The 20,999-nt window shown below is 41.6% G+C and overlaps 1 protein-coding gene across 7 annotated transcripts in view; it reads right to left on the bottom strand.

Annotated features, from left to right (window-relative positions):
- Window positions 1-2,902: 2,902 nt before the first annotated feature.
- Window positions 2,903-20,999, bottom strand: part of bcas1 (brain enriched myelin associated protein 1) — a 34,489-nt gene continuing 16,392 nt past the window's right edge. For 2 of the 7 annotated variants that reach the window (XM_064299218.1, XM_064299217.1), the window contains 10 exons: window positions 20,003-20,185; window positions 18,577-18,636; window positions 17,407-17,559; window positions 16,449-16,487; window positions 13,967-14,191; window positions 12,552-12,608; window positions 10,845-10,940; window positions 10,377-10,448; window positions 6,821-7,066; window positions 2,903-5,099 (listed from right to left, as the gene is read on the bottom strand). In XM_064299218.1, coding sequence (XP_064155288.1) covers window positions 5,031-5,099; window positions 6,821-7,066; window positions 10,377-10,448; window positions 10,845-10,940; window positions 12,552-12,608; window positions 13,967-14,191; window positions 16,449-16,487; window positions 17,407-17,559; window positions 18,577-18,636; window positions 20,003-20,185 — 1,200 coding nt within the window. In that variant the 3' untranslated portion in view covers window positions 2,903-5,030. The remainder of the gene's footprint in view (window positions 5,100-6,820; window positions 7,067-10,376; window positions 10,449-10,844; window positions 10,941-12,551; window positions 12,609-13,966; window positions 14,192-16,448; window positions 16,488-17,406; window positions 17,560-18,576; window positions 18,637-20,002; window positions 20,186-20,999) is intronic. The other 5 variants (XM_064299219.1, XM_064299221.1, XM_064299220.1 and 2 more) reach the window with 5 other exon arrangements.

The raw sequence follows: 20,999 nt of genomic DNA on the forward strand, positions 1-20,999 counted from the left end.
TAAAGTGAGAAGTAGGCTCCACGTCTCAATAAAAGATTGCCTCCTCTCAGTGGTACTGTAGCATGACCCTTTCAATTCCCCTCAATTCCATGAATCCTCAGACTGCAAATATCTTGTCTGCAGTCTGACACAATACTTTGTTGGTCTTTATTTGAAAGTAAATGCAGTATACAAGTAAGGTTACTTGTCGGAATCAGTCTATGCTAACACTTTGATGATGGATGGGAGGGTTTCTAATTCTGCCAATTGGGGCAGGGGGTTGGGGTGCCTCAAGAAAATGTCCCAATTAGAGCTACAAAAAGTACAGGGCCAGCACAGGAAGGTTAAAATGCATTGCGGTTGAAAGAGCAGAGCGTTTTCCTTTTTATAACATTCATTTTTTTAATCTTACCTGAGTTCTCCTCAAGGTTCACCTCTTTACAGATCTTAGCTACCCCACTTTTAAGAGTTTGGGGTGACTTTCAGGCATACACCCTGTACATTTTACGAAGTTGGATCCTCACCGAATGAACTCCTTATCAGCATTCATACAAATATAAAACAGTAGCAACTCACCCTGGACTAAATGACCTATGACCTTCTGGTCATGTGCTCTAATCCCTTGGCATTGGATTGTTGTAACATTCCACTTCTGAAGTACTAATATCTCACTTCAGCGTTAAGGACTTTAAAATACTGTTCTCTATTTAAATACTTAAGGCTGTTTGCTTTAGTTTACCACTTGACACCTGTTTTGCCTAGGTATAAGCCTACTACCCTCAGCTATTATCAACAAGAGATAGATGCTTGTTGCATGTATTTTTGAGGGGGATCAATGATGTTTTACTTTTGATGGCACAGTTTGTTAAGGAAGACAAAAGCCCTCTGAAAACATTTTTTGACACATCAGGGCTCCTTGCCTGCTTCATGAAGCACATTTTACAGCTGCTAAAAGCAGCTCTTACATAGCAAAGAATAAAGCTGCAGTGTGTATTAGCCCTGGGCCGTGTCAGTTACAGTAGCCGATGGAAACGGATGGTGACAGGAGTAATGGCTGCATTCGCCTTGAGGCATTAGCGTTGCGTCGCTGTCACGGTAAAGGTGAGTCCACGTCAAAAGCCGAAACAAAGCCTTTAAGAAAAAAATTACTTTGAGCCAGAGCTTTTTTTCTTTGTTACCCATTTACCCCGATCCTGGCAATTACTTAAATGCACAATTCTGACTGATCACACCCATTACAGAAGCGATGTAGGAAGGCTCGGTCGCCAATAGCGAAAGAGTCGGTGTGAGTTATGCCGGCTGCAGCCGCGCCGCATCGCTAATGGCAGATGAGCTCAGATGGAGCCATCCAAAATACATTGTTCCGGAGGCCGGCTTCACCACGCTGACCGATATGAATCAAACAAATTACTAAGCTTTAAAGATGAAAGACACTTCTGTGCCAGGGGAACGCAATGTTTCAAAATGGCGTAGGCCTACATCCAATTTGCCAGCACTGATTTTTCATAAGCACTAAGGGTGGGGGGGCGGGGGGTGGTTAAGGTTTCGGGCTAATAAATGTAAAAATATTCCCCGAAATCAACCCGCGATTGACGGTGTGTTACGGAGGTTAAGACTAACCTGCTTGTTATTCCAGCGGTGTGTGCGCTCGGCCCCTCAGTCATTAAGCCGTCTATTAATGCGATTTCCTCGCCGCTGCAGGTCATTTGTCTTTGCCTCCGCGGTGCGGTCGTCGAGGGTTATTTGTAACTCGATCAGATGTGTGTGGCTGAACGGCTGCACTCAATCAAGTTGAGATGAACTGTGCTTGACTTTCGTGAAATTGTGACTGCACGTCTGAAATCGTACGAGGATTTCCTTTAGGGTGTGTCCTTTTAAGTTTGGCCCAGGTGATGAAATGAGGTCACAAAATGTTGCTTGGCAAAGGAGCACAACAGTGGCCTACAATGGTATAGGAGCCATACCTGTAGCCGCATAAGTTACCCAGTTCAAATGCTAGACTGCTTCTGAGGTCATTTCCGAGGGAGAATAGCCAACGTTAAAATGCATTTGAACAGCATTTTGTAGTTGATGTCAATTTTTGCTAATCAGATGTTGCATTATGCTGCTTATAAGAAAGCACAAACGATGTGGTGTAACAGGAAGTGTGTCTTGCTCAAAATGGTTCATTTCACAGTTTGACAAAATTGATTTGGTTTTACAATGGTAGAACGCTATACAATTACTATTCATGGAAAAACTTAATTTCCATATTGTGCTACAGTTTCAAAGCTGCACAGAATGAAGCAATCCCTTTAAGCTTATTTTGACTACCATAAGATGATTTTTATACATTTTTATAAATATACTCACCATTTTGGTTTTATTTTAATGATAACACATCGGCATTTGAGACAAGTTGAGGGCGTTTTGCAAGTGTCTATGTTGGAGGGTCGCAAATGTAGCTCAGTGCCTACTGCAGTGACTGTGTACTGCTGAACCTCTTTTCTAAACAGCACTTCCATAGGAGGGGGCTTGAGTCATAATGCTTCAGGTTCCACAATAGTCTTAGAACCCACATTCTGAGCACAAATTGAGCATCTTGTTATTATGATGGCACATGCAAATTTAGAGGTCGGAATTCAATCACACTGCAGTGCCCTTCATTTTGAATGACTAAATTAAGCAGAGGTAAAAAGAGTTTTTCCCCTCATTATTTACATAGCATGATTTATCATTTCAGTGACTCATTAACTCCAAAAAGTGGCAGATTTAATTTTGTCAACCAGAAAGCAAATTGCATTCAGTCTGAACCTGGTCTTTGTACGTCTGGTAAAGATGGCTGAGCTGCACAGTGAGTGATCGTAGGCAGACTGTTATCGGTGCGCTCTTGTGTCCTAAGGTAATTCACCAACAGACCTCAAATCAACATGTGACACAGAAATAATTATCTGCTTGTCAAGGGCTTTATTTGGAATAATGTGCATCATAATGTGTATGAATTAATCCCAGAAGATATATTACCAATGTAACATGAAAAATGTAGACAAGGACACAAACTGTATGCAGTTTTGTTCTGTATACAGCTTGTATGACAGAGCAATCTGCCTAAAAGCATTTTACTATACAGCATTAATTTCTTTTGAATAAGTTGCCGCATGGAAAAAGGACAGATTTGCAGTTTAGGGTATTTGTTGCCAGTTCATTTTCATGGATAAATGAGATTTTCTTGTACATATTCCTAAACTGTATATGCTATGTACAGAGTCCCCACAAATGAATTATTTTACCTCAATTAGTTAATGGGCCATTCCTCACTGCAGATGGCATCAGACAGAACAACCCCATAAGTTTTCAGTTTGGTCTCTTAAGAACATGAAATTCATCTCGTCAGATTTACGAGGTTTATATAAAAAATGGCATTCAAAATAATAAAGGCTGACGGCCACTGCTGAGGCCTACAGAAATTTCCTTGACATTAAAGAGTTAAGGATCATGGCAAACCTAGCCAATATAAACATGCTTTTACAAGTACATGTGTTAAAAGAGTTACGGTTATTAAGTGTCTTAAATAAATATCCAACAAAGCTTTAGAAATCATGAAAAGTTGGTCTCGAAAGATATAGGTACCAGTGTCTCACCTGGTCCATGAATACCCTGGCATAAGGTTATATTACAGCACCCTCAAGTTCAGACATTGTCCTCAAGGGGAAGAGAGTATTTTTTCATGGGTAATGGTAATATTTGTGCAAATATAATAGCATCGATGGCCAAAAAGTCCTATCCTCTCTTGAAATGGTGGAGTGTTGGAGTAGATAGCAAAAGCTTAATATTATTTAAGTGAATATGAATATTAGCACAGTACTTTTGAAAGCACCTGAACATCTGTGATGCAGTTTCTGTGCCCATAATTTGGGTTCTATAATGGAACTCTTAGTCTGCAGTTACCTTGTGTTCACAGTTTATTGTGAACAGTAAGCTGCTGGTAAGTGGAGAGTATATACTTCTATAAAATAACTGTACTAGTTTTGAATGTGATATGACACCCATTCCTAATTTTGGCTTTTGGTACATCTGTGTTGCACATTTTAAATGCACTGCATCTGCCTTAGATTTTAACGAAAGAAAAAAGTGTTACATTCCTTTGTGTACATTATATTTGGTTAATCTTAGCTCATGCCAAACTGATAATATGCTTTACTAAACGTAAAAACGGAATGTCTAAATGTTATTATTTGGAGTTAAGGAGCCGCATTGCAGTTAAACCAATGAAGGCCTTTGGTGTTTTGTTTACGCCTGATTGGCCCTGCCCTTCTGTAACACTTCTGTGACACCTAGATTGAATTTCAGCATTATGAGATTATAACCAGGCTGCACAGCACAGATCTTTGCTCCAGAGATTCTGCGAATTATGTGCAGGGTGCTCAGGGCTTCAGTATTAAACCTCCTCTCACATGTACAGCATCAATGTGTTTCATTTGCTTCAATGAGCAGGCTGGCTGAACACAATTTCAATAAAGTTTTAATGCTCCAAGGGAGACTTTTCTTTCACAAATGAAAAAGAAAAAAAAAACAACAACAACAACCAGACAAAATAAGTCATATTAGACCACAAAGCACAGATAAATAAGCTTAGAGTTTAGAACTATTTAAGTGAATCCTGTTTTTAAAAGAATAAGCTATACTTTAAACACCCCAGTCCCTTTAAACAGATAAATAACACCTCTCCGGTCACTGCTAGCTTTCTCTTTTCTCTACATCAGCTATCAACCTGACATCAAAACCTGAATCAAAAATACCTTCCACTTCCACATTGAGGTAACCTTGCAATGAGTTCTTTGTCTGGTGGCTCCTCCCCTTTCTCCAACCCCATGTGAAACAGCAGTTCCCACACTAACAGTCACGACAACTTTCTTTTAACTTTACAAAGCCTCCACTTTCCACAATCCACACTTACATTTGATGAGAAAAGGAAACCTGTTTTTCAGTATAAATATACATTTGCTGTCTGTTTTTCCCTGGAAGAAGAAAGTAGGCACTTGGGATGTGGCACTCCTGACATGGGGGTGTTGTTATTTGGTCGGGTAAACTATGGTCACGGGGTCGGTCTGAACTCCAGTGTCAGACTGCCGCTTTTGGGCCTGTGTGGGAAAGAGAACATGTTCGTGAGGCCACCGTGCAGCGAACGCAAAACGCTGCCATCATATTAGGGGAAAACCTGGTTAGATTACTGTTGGGTTGTAACATAATGCCGTGATGAGAACGCTCCCCAAGCAGCCTTGTAATTAAATTGTTCAAAACCAATTCTGTCACACAAAAAGTCACACAAAAACTATTCCAGGCATGGAAAACATAAATGTATGGATAACATCCCCTGATGGTCATCATTTAGTTATGAGAAAACATCATGGAGAGTACGTATAAAATACATTTTGAGAATGTTCAGAATGAAAGCATTTAAATGGCAGATTTATAAGAATTTTTCTTGAAATGGTCATGAATGATCGCACACAAATTCTTTTTTGACCTGGAGTAATGCTTGAAGGCTGTTCCCACAACGTGCCTCTTGACTTAAAGATGATATTCAAGGGATATCCAAGAAATGGAGAAAGTTTACCCTGACCTTCGATACAATCCAGAATGGATACAAGAGCCAAAAATTTATATTAATATTTCATCCAGCTGAATGCTTGTACAGATAGTGGTTTCTAATAAAATATTACTTATGGGTTATAGTTTTATCTCATAATATTTCAGAGTGAATATAGGCCGTGATATACTCCTTTCTGGAGAACAGATAATGTGTAAAATAAGCACACAGGAAATGTCCTTGTGCTTTTCAAATCAGTTTGTTCTTGCCCAAAATAGCTATGTCATTAGCTTGAGGACAATTCTACAGTATTATTTTGCTTTCTAGTGAGTGATGGTCTCCATCTAGTGGATGAGAAGGGAAATTCCCCTTTAAGCAGGAGCAGCACTTCAGATTGATAGAATATTATTTAATTTTTAAGTAAAAATGGTGTGTGTAAATTGATATATTGACACATCAAATTTCTTAAAGTAGGTCCTCACATGAGCCTTGGCAGCGTTTTGCTAATACATCAATTTTTTTTTTTATTTGATACTAACAAACAAGCTAGTGGCCATTTTCTGAGAAAATGTAGTCAACAGTATTTTGAGGTAGGGTTCATAATTTCTCAGTTGGTCTGTATGATTTTAATTTGTTTACCTTTACTGAACTCAGTTCTCTAATTGAGTGACAACCTGGGGAGTCATTGTGGGTAGAGAATGCAAGGAACTGTTTAGCCAGTCACACGTAGAAAGGGATGATTAGGTGCCCTCATGTAGAGCTGGTATTGTGGGAATTTGCACTGGGTGAGTCCAAATACTTTATCAGCTTTTCTAGTTCCTTACCTTGGTTCCTTCCTTGATTCCCACTGAACACATAATAAGGACACAAGGAAGGAGGAAGAGGGGAGACGAGGAAACAAGGCCAAAGGAATCAATCCTGCATTTCAGATATACCATGTCTGCTGCTGTGTCAGTCTGGCTCACAAGGTCAGTGAAATCACAAAAAAGTTTGTATAAGGATGCATATGCACATCATATTCCAGAAGAGGCAAGTAATGAAAAATAATGCTTCCTTCCTTGACCTCTTTATAATTTGGGGAATAACTTAATATGGCAGCTTGTCAGAAACTTCCAGACGTAAGGAAGGCAGGAATACACAGTTTTGAGTTTTTGCATGTACCCCTCCACTCTTTAGAAAGTGCCACAGGATCTTTAATGAGCACAGCTAGCCAGGACCTGGGGTGAACTCCCCCTTGGGAGGACCATGGGCAGAGGCACAACTGGGGCCTACCAGGATTTTGAAGAACGTGTGGACGGAGTTCATCTTCTCCATCTTCTTGGAGGGGCCGGAGGTGCCGTCCTCTCCCGACTGCGAGGCCTGGGAGACGGGCTTCCCGTCCGCGGGTGCGGCCTCCGGCTTCTTCTCCGCCTCAGCGGCAGGCTTGGGCTCCGCCTTCACTGCAGCGGCCTGGGCGGTATCCACGGTAACGGCAGGCGCGGCTACCGATGCACCTTCCTTCGCCTTGGTGTCGGGGGTCTTGAGCAGACAGATTCGGGAGAGACATCTTACACAAAGCCCACCTCACATTGAACTGGCACATTAGGATTTCTACAAATGATCAGCTCCAAACCAGGGTCAAATAATTATTTGGAATCCATTAGAAATTATCAATTTCCTGCAGATTATTGATCATTTTAAAAGAAATATCTGTTTTAGAGAACATTTATTTTCATATATTCAATATTCGGAACACATGATTGAAAGTTTTGGCTTCAAAAAAGTTTTTCTGAATGCTCATGGTTCAGTAGAACTGTTTGAATTTTAGCAAATAAGTATCTGACGCAGGTGTGATTCGGTCAATGGCACATAAGAGTAGAACTAGGTGCTGGGCACGGAATTACACTGGCATGGATGAGGTTAATGAAGAAGGAGGACCACACATTATGCTGTAAATCATATAAATTACGTGCAGGTAAAATTACTCCATACACTTAAAAGGCAATAGAGGATTAAAGCTGTACCAAACAAATCATATATTAAAACGTCCTTTGTGTAATATTGAGGATGTTCTTATACATTTGTTTTCTCTTTGAAAAATCAGTGTCTGTGAAGTCCTTTCATTTTGATTTGCTATTATTTTCAATAAGTAGCAGGGTGCTGTATTGTTCAGGGTGAGCAAATAAATAACTAGAGAGCAAAATTAAGGTGGTTCATAAAGTTTTCTAGAGCCAGACGTTCAAAATACATGGTTGCTAGCTCTGCAATGCATTGTATTCAAATGAGACTGACATCTGCATAAGCTCTGTGCTGCCAGTGGATTCAGCCCCTCAGATCTCTGCATGTGAGATTACAGCAGCAGCCGTTTGGCCTGCAGAATGGAAAAAGCACTGGAATTTCTGTGGGTGGACTGTGGCTTCCATTCAGTGTAGGGACTATTCACTGTCACAGCTCTGAGAAAAAAATATAATCAGATAATACTTGTTACATGCCTTGCACAAAATTAGTCTTGGGAGTAACTTACATTTATTCCCAAATATTTTTGAAGAAATAAAACTTTATCACTTATTGTGGTTAGATTGAATAGACCTGCCTTCTGATACTATTTAAGTGGAATGTTTAGGAATAAATGTCTACTTATACTTACGACACACATATTTAGTGTCACTTTCAATTACAAGTGAATTATTAGTGGGATGTTCAGCTGTTGCAAGTAAACTATTGAATCATCACTGGCAACTAGGCTGGAGTTACTATTTCTTTTGTTCGTTCTGTGTTTTTACATACAGTTATATTTTAGTTTCTCAAATATGTCTCACATACAGACGGTGACAAATTATGGAAAAAACCAACATAGTGTTTTAGTAAAGTGTTGGACCACCACAAGCTGCCAGAACAGCTTCAATGTGCCTAGGCATAGATTCTACAAATCTCAAACTCTACTGGAGGGATGGAACACCATTCTTCCAAAAGATAAACCCTCATTTGGTGTTTTGATGGTGGCGGTGGAGAGCGCTGTCTAACACATCGGTCCAAAATCTTTCTTGGGTGTTCAATTGGACTGAGATCTGGTGACTTTGATGGCCATAGCATATGATTCACATCATTGTCACACACATCAAACCACTCAGTGACCCCTCATGCCATGTGGATGGGAGCATTGTTATCCTGGAAGAGACCCATCAGGATAGAAATGTTTCATCATAGGATAAAGGTGAAACTCAGAATAACTTTGTATTGATTTGCAGTGACCCTTGCCTCTAAGGAGACAAGTGAACCCAATCCATGGCAGGAAAATATCCCCCACAGCATAAAAGAGTCACCCTTACTGTAGGGGTCGAGCATTGAGGCCTGTACTGTTCTCTTGATGCACACCACACATGCATTCGCCCACTTGTTGAGAATATGGTGAAGGATGACTCATCTGACCATATCACTTTTTCCACATCTCTGTAGACTGCACTGCAACTGTCCTATAATATCCCTCTCTATGTAGTTATTGAAGGACTATTCTTGCTGACACAGTCTGATCACGTCCTACATTGACATTCTCGGTCACCTTAATTGCTCTTTGGTTTTTCCTTACATATCACACTAATGCATAAGCATTTTGGTCATTGAATGTATGCTTTCGACCACAATTTCTGACCCTATTTAATAATGTTTTCCCCATAGATCTAAGTAGTTAATGTTATTACTGAAATAATAGCCAGTTTTTGTGAGTGAAGCTCCAGCCATTCGTGCCCCAATAATGAAGCCTCTTTCAAAGTCACTTAGATGTCTTCCTCCAAAATTAAGGTCAGCTGGGCCTGCTCAGCATTTTTATACATGACACAGAGCATTATAGGATGTTAATTGCTTAATTGTATCATGCAGAACACCTGTATGGAAGCATCTGCGTTCGTTATGTTTCTCCACTCATTTATTCAGGTTTTTCCTTTAATTTGTTACCCGTCTGTATTATTAACCTTGGGGACTGGATAGCTTGCTTGCAATGCAAGAATACACACTGACAAACGAGCTATATTTTGGTGTACATGCTTTGTGTTGAACTAAATTTATCCTGTCCATACATTGTTCTCAGTGGAACAAGGAAAAAAGAACTTGCATTCAGTATGGATGGACCCGGCATATTCTGACATTCCTGCATCACCCTTTGAGGAAACCTGCAGTGAAAAGTTTGTTCTACTGACAAGAATGATAAATCATTTTGCTGAAGTGACCTGCAGCCTGTCAGAACGGGTTATTTTACTAAATCCAGACAGTTACTGCAGACCAGTGTGTTGGATATCTGAATTCAGGCACCCATTTTGTTGCATCAGAGGGCCCACTACTGAGCTATATTGTTTGATATCAGTTGTCTGCACTTTCTCTTTTTGTTTTTAAACTAAGGAATACAGATAATGAGACCACAACAGAATGGCACCATGGCAACACCATGACTTCCTGTTGACTGCAGAGCCTCTGTGTTTCCTTCTGGGTGATTTTTTATTGTTGACGTGCACAAGAGTTACAGTAGTAGTTAGCAGACTAACTTAAATTGGTGAATGAGGATGTTTTTTACTGACCCATTTGATACTGATTTTGTGAAAACATGACATTTCAAAGAGGCACGTCAAATTAGTGATGCTTTGCAGTGCTCTTAATGTGCCGTAAATTATTTTGTCTTTAGCTGTCTTTTGGGGAATGAGCAATGGGAACGGCCATGTGTTAACAGATTGTCAGGATTGTGAGACAGCAGTGAGATGCAGTGCGGTTAGGTCTGAGTTTTACCAGCGCAAATGACCACACCCGTTTAGAGAAGCGACCGGTGATGTTATGGCAAAAGGATCTGGCGTCTCCTATTTACCGCGGAGGCAGAGCTGGCCAGAATGCTGAAGCTACATGCCTGGACCACAGAGACTCGCAGACTCTGCAGAACCTCAAATCCACATCATTCCATTACCATCACATGTACTGCAATTCCTTAAGTCTGGCTGGCACCACTGAATTCCCTTCATTATCGCTAACAACTAATTCTATTCAGGCTAACAACAAGCACTGCACTGTGTTCAGACTAGTTAACAGCAAGTACTGCATTCCTATCTGTCAGACTAACAGCAAGCACTGCACTTCCTTCAGTCAGGTACAGCACAGGTACAGCATTTCCTCAAGTTTAGCTAACAGTAAGCATGGCATTTATGTAAATCTCTGTCTCTAAGCCTCTAGGTTTCAGTGATCCCTTCAGTCTGTCTAACAGCAAGACTAATCATCACTACGAACACCACAATGAGAGAGAGACGAGTTGTGATGAAGAGTAGGCAAGGAGTCCCCTTACCGTAGGCTTAAAGAAGGCGATGAGATTGGACTTTCCTGATTTCTTCTCTGCTTTTGGAGATGGACCTGGTGAAACTCGGACCTCTGCGGACTTCGCCTTTGAATCGCCCATATTAAACAACAAGGGAAGAAAACGGGAAAAGAGAATGAGCATTGTGGGCTATGGTTGGCCACTGTGGGTTACTTCCAGCATTTTGAGAGGGAGGGAAGAAGTGAATGCCCACCACCTGAACTGTAGAATAGGAGAGAATGATTATGCTTCAGTAACTGTCATGCCAATACCAAGACGTCATCAAAAAAGGAACATGCAGGAAATTGACTTGGCTTCACTTGACTTTGTGAATATCATTCTTCTATGAATCAAGCTAGGGCCCATTTTCTGACATAAAATTATCATCAGTTTTTCTAAAATGAACCTTTCATATGTGTGTTAGTGTGTGTGCGTGTGTGTGTGTGTGTGAACTTAAACTACTCTGGCAACCGCTGGTCTCCCAGGAGAAAGAAAAAGTAGTACCCAGAACACTCTGCTCCCGCTATACCGCTTCATTAGAAAATGTTTAAGACATAAAAGCAGCCAACGTTTTGGCCGCTATGAGCCTTTGTGAAGTCTCACAGAGAAAGAACATCATTGACCTTTCTAATGAATGCTAGATTCTTTTTCTGGGTTGTATTTCATTTTTATTCCATGCTTTTCTCCCAATCTGGAATACTCAGGTGTAATGTTCGCAGACATTTGTCAGTATATTGTCTGTGAAGTCGGAAGAGCAGGGATTAGCACACATGTCCTCCAGGCAATTGGGATGAGCCACCACCTGTGTTGACTTCATAGTCTTCCAGCTGAGCGGTTGCTGCACTGGACAACCAAGTGCAGGAAAACTGTAGTGAAGTCACCCAGAGGAGGTGCTCTTGTATAATGAGTTGAAAATGGAATTCCTTGCACTCAGAAGAAAGAGTTACAAAATGTTTCTTTGTGTCTCCATAGAGGAACCCCATCTAGTGCAAGGGTTTTTGGTAAGCCAAAATAGTTCCGTTTGGAAGCTTTCACACTTTTAACATCTACCATTAAGGGTTCCATAAGGAACTAAAATGGTTCCCCAATGGAGACAAGTAAAAGAAGCTTTTTTTTCTTAGTGTGCCAGCTGCAGTCCTGCCTGCCTAGGGAAACTTGGGGGCACCAGTGCATCTTCCTGGGGTCCTCAACATGGTCAGGATTGGATTCCAGACCACGGTCAACGTTTCTATTCTTCTATTCTAGTACATGCACTCTGCAAGTGGTTGCCGAAATGTGGTCCATGGATCTCAGGTAGTCAATATCAACCTCCCAGATGGTCCCAGATTTACAAGCTGGCATTATACCACAAGCTGGGTTGACATTGAAAGGCTTTGCACAAACAGGTGCACTCAGTCCCTAAGTGGACTGAAAATGCGACAATCTTTATTATGCTTCTCAGATATGCAGGTGTCATTCTATTTATGTAAACTAGAATGTTTAGTCCACTGAGGTCTTTGTACAGTAACTGTTTCAGTGGTCTACAGAAAAAGGATTGAGAACCATTGCTCTAGTGTGATGTGCCACCACAGGGCCCCAGGTTTCATTTTCCGGGATCCTTTGAGTTGTTATTGTAGAGCCTCATCCCAACCACCATCTATTAGGAAAAACAGAAAACTGGTGAAGAAAGAAGAAATGCCATACAGGAAGCTTGTCTACCTCGGTTACCTCCTCCTCAACTGGCTGTGTCTCCTCTTCCTGCTGTTTCTCCTCCTCCTTCAGGAGCAAAGCAGAGTGAAGTAAATCCAAAATAATCTGTCTCACCACAAGAGAGTGGTGGTCATCATTCAAATATTTGTATTTTAAATACACTATATGAGCAGAATTATCTGGACACCCCTTGGTCTGGGGCTATTTTTGATAGTTTGGGCAAGACCCCTTAGTTCTAATGGAGGCTAATCTTATGTTTACATCATACAGTGACATTCTAGACAATTCTGTGCTTCCCCAACAGTTGAGGGAAGGTGTTTTCCTATTTCAGCATGACAATGCCCCCAGGCACACAGCAAGGTTCATACAGTAATGGTTTCTTCTGATCAGTATGGAAGAGCCCAACTGGTTTGCACAGAGCATTGACCTCTACCCCATCCAACACCTTTTGAATAAATTGGAAATCAAATTGGATCAAAACCCTGCAGCAATATTCCAGCATCTAGTATAAAGCCTTCCCAGAAGAGTGAAGGCTGTTATAGCAGCAAAGGGTGGACCAACTCCATATTAATGCCCATAATTTTGTATTTGAAGTTGGATGTCAGGTGTCCACATACTTTTGGCCATGTAAGGTATGTGTTTACCTGTTTGTATTTCATATGTATTACAGATGTGGGCTGCCAACCTCTACAACCGATGCCATTTTGATTGTAGATTATAGATAGATTTGAATGTATTTTTGCCCATTGCTTCAAAAAAAAAGAAAAAAAGACCAGGCTCATGCATATAGCCCTGCCTTCCAAACAGAGACCACATGCATCTGCACCGAGCAGCACAAGAGGCGATATGAGAAAGCGGGATTTTCACAAGCCTCCTAATGGGGGGAGGTATTACAAGCTGTGTCAATCACTAACTTGTTCCAACCAATCAAAAGAACTTTTGTCTCCATGGAAAAATACTATCACTGGTTCAAAGCCAGATGACACAGTATAACTGGACCCAGTTTGACCCGATGAGCCCATCAAGCGAACACGCAGAGCCTACAAGTGGCCTGCTGTCAGCACAGCTGACGGTCCACTAACATTTAGCAACTTGACGGTACTGCGATCCTCCAGCGAACAATCAAGACGAAAGATGAGCATCAGCTGTTAAAAGAATGTAAAATGGTTGTGAAATTATTCTCCTGCTAGCAGACCACTGTAAAACAAATTTGCATACCGATCGACCAACTGCTGGTACCAATGGTGACATGATAGTAGTTGGCTTGTTTGGAGGTCTTTCAGTCCCGTCACCAGTCAAAAAGAAAACGGCACACTTGCTTTGTGTAATGGATACAGGAGACATAACAAGAAATGTTACGTCTCCTGTACCGTGTACCGTCTTTGTGTCACTAGGTAGACCACCCTCTGCTGGCGATGGCTCACCTTTGAATGGAACAGTTTTCGGAAGGGGCTGCCTTTGGCGGGCTTCTGCTTGCTGGCAGCTTCAGGCTCCTTCGCCGCATCTTTGGGTGCTTCTGTCTGGGCACTGTTGATGGCTGGGACAGCCAACTCTGCTTTGACTTCCAGTTTGGGTGGCTCTGGTGGCGGGGGAGGTGGGGGGGGTTTAGAGGCTGTGGAGGCCATCGATGCGTCCACTTCCAGTACGGCCTGTTCAAGGGAGGTGAGGCAGGGGGGTTTGAGAGGAAACTAAAGTGGTTCCTAGTGTGAGATGTTAAGCAGAAAGACTTAAGACAATTGACCTCTTCAGGCTTAGCAATAGGAGACTGCATTGAGGCTTTTAAATAAGCAGGGATTAACAAAGTGAACTACAAAAGACTTTTCAGGGTGTGTTCTATCAGCAGAACAAGGGGGCTTAGGCAGAAGCTAGTCAAACACAGACGGAAGTTAAATTAACTTGTTAAAGATACATTAATTCCCTGACAGATATCAGGACTTTTAAAATTTTTTTAAAAAGAATTAAGAATGCGTGGAACAGCTTGCCAAGCCATGACCTAGAGACAGAGATACACCGGGTCAAGTCCAGGCATAACACAGTGCTGAATACTCTCTAGACTGCAGTTAATGACAATGCTGAATAGCCTGTTCTTGTCAAAATATCAAGCTCCCATATTTTAAGGCAAAAAACTTACTTGATATGGGAAATATTTGGCAGGTAGGTATGTAACATGACTCATTTTAGTTTAGTATAGTTTAAAAAAAATAAAATAAAACTCAATGTTTTTAAAGTAGTAGTTCACATTCTAGTTTTAAAAAATAATTCCAGTTTTAATGCATGTTTTAGACGGCCTGATTTTTGTGTGCATTGAAGGACATGCTTACATATTTACAGACGTTTTTGACAACCTGTCGGCTTTATAATGGCTGGTTTAGGGGCGATCACAGGTTTGCGGTTTAGAGCACAAAAGTACACTTCATGCAACTCCAAAGTAGCTTGTACACTTATGTTACACCTCCAGTTACATTTACAGTACTCCTCATCCATAAATTTGGTCTGGAATAAATAACATTTGGCAACATAGAAAAAAATAGTAATTTCAATTTCAAAACAGGCAGTGCCCCATGGTCCCCCCATGGTCAGGCCTGCTGAATCTAAACCTGTCTGGCCCTTAACCTTGAGAGTGAAAAGCTTGCACCAGAACTGAGAATGCAAAAGGTACCAGCACAAATTTAAAACTGATTTTCAGTTATACTTTATTTATCCAGGTCGTCTCATTGAGATTAAAATCTGTTGTATAATTGAGAGCATTGCATTTATAAGTAAGTAAAATGATACATTGCAGAAGAAACTGAACAAGCAAATAAAAGGATTAAACACATTTGCCCTCCTCAGTTATGGTATTGCTGACCCTGGATTTCAAGTCATTAACAGAAACGAGGCAGTCTAGATTAAATTTGTTCGGTAACATATTCCATGACCATGGAGCATAATATACAAAAACATGTTTTTTTGCTATTTCTGTGTGGGTTGGGGGATTTTAAAAAGCATCTACTGCTGAGAATGAGTTCAGTATTTAAATACATTCCAAGTTAGGAGGCAGCAAAAGTAGGGGGAGGGTTTCTGAATGATGTGTTCTACAAAAACAGGTACTTGTGACAAAGCCTACGTGTGGCTAAGGAGGTCCAGCCCACTCTTTCATACAACATGCATGCAGTTGTGTGCGCAAGTAACCTGGCCTTAGTGATGACATGGAGGGCTACATGGTAGGGTGCATCTAGGACTAGGACATCTAGAGAAGTTATAGCAGCATGCATACAGAGAACAGAACCATAATATATTACAGCAAAAGGTAGTGTGTACAAATTTCTTCTTGTTTTCAAAAGAGAAACAGAGCTTCTTTCTAAAGAAAAAAAAGCTGATGTTCACTTTCATTTTCTTATCAGGGCAGGTGTTCTTTGTGAATAAATGGTATAAAATGAATGTGTTCATGGGTATGACCTCAGGAGGCATAACATCACTGTACATCACTGTGCTTGGAGTTACGTGAATTGTTTCTTGCTTTAAACCATACAGTAAACCCCTCTATGCCCCTTACCACCCATTGTAAAACAGGTTGGTCATCAGAAACTTGTGTAGAGTACCTAAAATATCCTTCATTGCATACAAAAATTGTCTGTGCAAAAACATACAGTAAAACCAAAGTAATATTTTTTAAAAATAACTTCAAAACACAAAAAACTAAAAAAAAAAACAAAAAAAAAAACTTGACAGGATCCAAAAATAGAAAATTGTAATCAGTATAATCTTAACTGGCCACCTGATGCAAGGGCCAAGGTTGAGTTCCCTGTACAAATTCCACTGGCCATTCAAGGCCCAGTGTAAGCCCACTGAAAACAATTGTCTACTCCTGTTTGGCTGAAATTAATGAAATAAAAAAAAAAATCTAAACTACACAACTACACTTACTTTTGTTGTAGTTTCTGGTTTGTCTCCCTTCGAAGGCTGCTTGAGGATTATAAACAAAGAAAAGCAACTCATTAAGCAAACAAATATGCCGGTACCTATGCTAGCAACATATGCAGTTACTTTAATATTCTTTTCAAATATATGCGTTTTGCAAATATTACTTGGTTTTCAGATGTAGGTTGTTAAGTCAGGAATGAGCTGTTTCAGCTGTGACCTTGGATTTCAAACTCTGCTCTAGCGTCCCACCGCTTGTAGCTGATAAAAACGTGTCACTCTCAATGCCCTTGCTTCTAAATCTCGCACAAAAACTGAGGTCCATCTTTCGACAGTATTGGACTGATTCAGATTTTAATTGCTCCCATTAGCAATGGGCATTCTGAAGAAAAGTGCTCCACCATCTATTAATATTGACACACGTTGACAGCTGCACACCCTTCCGCCATAACCACAGCACGCCGCTCTGTCTGGGCTCATTTATTCACGCATCCTGTTCCTTATGAACAGTTTGTAAACATGTTCTGCATTATCTCTAAATGTCATGCTGTGATGGTTGGCAATAAAGCACTTCACCATTCTTGGGAGTACTACCACTACAACTCTACTGCTGTACAACTACCACCACTAAAAGCACCTGCTACAACTTATACAACTGCATTCACAACCGCCACATTATTTCAAGCACCTATTGCTACTACTACATGCCATTGCATAGTGAACCTCTCTAGCTACTACTAGCAGTGCCATGTGGTATAAGGTAGGCACCTACTCCTAGCGCTACTACTAGCAGTGCCATGTGGTATAAGGTAGGCACCTACTCCTAGCGCTACTACTAGCAGTGCCATGTTGCATAAGGTAGGAACCTTCTCCTAGCGCTACTACTAGCAGTGCCATGTGGTATAAGGTAGGCACCTACTCCTAGCGCTACTACTAGCAGTGCCATGTGGTATAAGGTAGGCACCTTCGATTTGAAGAACTTGCTGAAAGGACTGGGCACGGATACTTTCACAGAAGGGGCCGGCGCTTTGGGTTCTGCCATCGATGTGTCGGCCGGCTCGGTCACTGGGCTCGCCTCGGCTTGGGCCTTCGGTTCTGGCTCCTCGCTGACTTTCACCTGCGACAGGACAGCGATCCGACACGGACACGTGAGGTACAGACGCTGACGCGCTGCGTAGCTGTGCGAACACAAACCAGGACAGGGCGGTGCGGTGCGCTGTGGCGCTGAGGCAAAGCCGAGGGTTTTAACCACCCTGTAGCGGTTACAGGGGTTCTGGTTCATATCCAACCAGAACCCAAAGTTTTTAACCACCCTGTATTGGCTTATGTTCACACCACTACACAGCTTGGAGTGGTTTGTTGTGCATAAACCAGGGCTACAGGCAACTAATAATTGAACATTCGGATACAATTGAACAATATTGTGATAGCATTATGTCTTTATTATTAGCTTGTTGCTTTTTTGCTTTTTGATATATGCAACTAGTCCACAAGCATTCAATTTGAGACATGGCCTGTTTCTCCATGAACATTAGTTAACAACCTGTTGACCAATCAGAGCTTTTTAAATTGGTTCTCTTCCATATGGTCCCCAATCATGCCAAAAACTACTTGGGAGGGGCACAAGAGTAATATAGACATCCAGGACCTCTCTGTGTTAACCATTTCCCAAGCAGCAGAGAACCACAGCGAAACACATCAGTACACTGGGCAGTTTTAATGATTTTTTCCCCCTGATTTCCGTGATGCATGCATCTCTGGGGTCCCCGAGTTTGATGATCTGTGTGCGAACTGAGAGAAATCAATCAGGGCGGTGTGAGGCCATCATCATGATGGAACAGGAGGGACGCTGTGAAAGTGGCTGGTTATTTGATGACATTATAGCATCACACGCGTACATACATGGAGAAGCCGGAAGGCCATGAAACAGAAAAACGATTGAGAAAGCCATGCGTCGTTGAGATGATTTGCAAAAAAAAAAAAAAAAAGTAAAAAACATATATAGCGTTCCCATCATGCAACACTTTTGTTGCATGATGTTTTTGAAAAATCATCCACAGATCCGGAAAGCATGATTGGCAATGAGCGGCGTTTCCGTGATTGAGGCCTTTTAGAGGGAGTCAGGGTGAATTACCTCTTCGACAGGGACAGCGGGAGGGGCTCCCTCTTCTTTGGGAGCTTTACTGGGGGCCACCTATGCCAGGGAAACGGGACAGAATACAAGTATATCTACAGGGCACATAACGGGATGAGTCTGGAAGATGCGCAATATGTCACTCTCACAGGTTAGCCTTCCTTGCCAACGAAACTCCTGTGTGGGAGAATGGCAGTAGTAAGAGTGGGTACCAAGGACCTTGTTTGCCAAAGACAAGGATGGGTCGTAACTGGATACCGAGAACTGAGATACATGAATATTATGCTATTTGTAGGCACAACAATGTAAACATCCACTGAAATTAGCTGATTTCTCAGATTCAACTGTTCCAGAGTGGAATGATGACAAGGTTGGGCCTTGTATCTTGCATCTGCTGCACCCCCGCTCACACACACGTGCACGTATGGCCACACACACACACACACAACCCCTTGCACACCATGTACATGCTCCCCATTGTTCCTGCCTTTGTGCTGTGGGGATGGCGTAGGCCTGCCCTTCCTCCATCTCAGACGCCCAGCACACAGGACTCTGTTATGAGCCAATACTTTGCGCCATGTTCCGCCATTTTTAAAGGCCAAGGCATGCTCAGTCAGTGGCCGGCTGTTTTAGCTTCTCAAACGGGGCAGTTCTAAACTGAGATGTGGAGTGGAAAAAGCTCTTGACAAGGCCTTTGCCTACGCTCGCTGTTGCATGCATTTCAGAGGGACGTCCTCGCCCACTACCCCCTTCCCCCGGCTCACCCCTCCCCTCTCTGTGCTGCACGTATTCATGCACACAATGAGTGCGATCGCTGACAGCACTATACAGTCTCAACACAATGACATCAGCCCTGGGTCACTGCGCTCTGGATTAATCATCTTCTGTCTCAACTCTGCAGAATGTCTTATCCACAGCTGGCTGCAAACAATGACAACAACAGAACAAAAAAATACCCCAATGTTTTACCACTAATTTATGGGTACTAATTTCATATATTTCTTCAGTTGGTATTGCTTTAAAACTTGTATGGAGTAAACAATGCTCACAACAAGCAGAGAAGATTTATTGCATTAAAAAAACTACTGTAAAATGAAATACTTAAACAACGTGTTTTTGTTGAGATGCCACAAGTATGTGGACTACATGCTCAGAGTATGTGCCTTTCAGAGTGAATGCAAATGGTAATCTTTTAACTGAACTCATCACCATCTGTTTACCAGCCACTGCTAGACTTTCACATGTAAATTGTAGGTTATTTGTAATCTTGAAGCAGTGTAAAAAAGGCGCATCCACACCTTCAATATACTATTGACCAAACATACATCTAAGACCATTGCCAAACATGCAGCCTGTATGGCAATGTATTCTAGACAAAATACAGCGAAACGAACAAACACACTGACGAATGGGTAAATGAACTCACGAGAGTTTTGAAAAAGTTCATCACTCTTTTGTCCTCTGCTGGAACCTCCTGCTCTTTGGCGTCCGCCTGCTGAACAGTTTCACCGTTGACTTCGAGGGCTTCGCCTCCAGCTGGGGTGCCGTTAGTGGACAGACCTTCCGAAGGCTTCTCCGCAGCTGTGGTCCCCTCTACGGCTCCGGGCTCCTACGGGCAAATCCAAAGAATCGGCTCTTACGGAGATAGGAAAGCTGCGCAGCTGAGTCGCGTTCCCCCTCGTTCGTTAATCGCGGCTTTGAAACCGGGAGCACAAATATTCCAGCCATGCCACTGCCCACTCCGGGCCGTGTCAACAATCAGCCTTTTATTAATGCGCGGCCTTATCTGTGCTGCTCTATTAGCATTCAGTAATGTCCTGGCCTCGTAGCCTGAACATGCCCTAGGCTCTGAGAAATGTCAGCGTACCCAAAAGCAGTCTGATGTAATTTCAGTGCTGTCAACTAACCTCGAAAATGTTTATCGATCCATTAAAAACAGTACAATTAACACTGGACGCATTTTATTGTGTAGAGATTTTGATATCCCTCAACCCAGTGCAAAGTAAGAACTTCCATGCAAATGTTAGTGAAAAACATAAAACAAAACAACAAATATGGTATCATAAAATTGAGTGAAACAAATTGTTTTAATTAAATAAAATGACCAGATAGTTGCTCTTTGAAATTGAAAAATATCCCATTCAGTATGTTATTTTTCTATTGACACTTGTTCCCCAGTGTAGTTTTCATTTCAAGGACCAATAAGCATGATGTTCTCAGCAATGGGACAAATATTATCTCAACCTTTAATAGCAGATAATGATCAACAGCACCTGTTTTATGATAGCAAGATCATATGTCGGGTTTTATAGCTTGTAACAAACAAAATGGATGAAATGCTGAATCTTTACTTGTATCTGGATTAAGTTCCAACCTCATAGATCATTGTAACTGACAACCATCTGCCTGAGTTCTGAGGAAAG

The sequence above is a fragment of the Anguilla rostrata genome, chromosome 11 (genome assembly GCF_018555375.3).
Source record: "Anguilla rostrata isolate EN2019 chromosome 11, ASM1855537v3, whole genome shotgun sequence".
NCBI classification, from domain to species: Eukaryota; Metazoa; Chordata; class Actinopteri; order Anguilliformes; family Anguillidae; genus Anguilla; species Anguilla rostrata.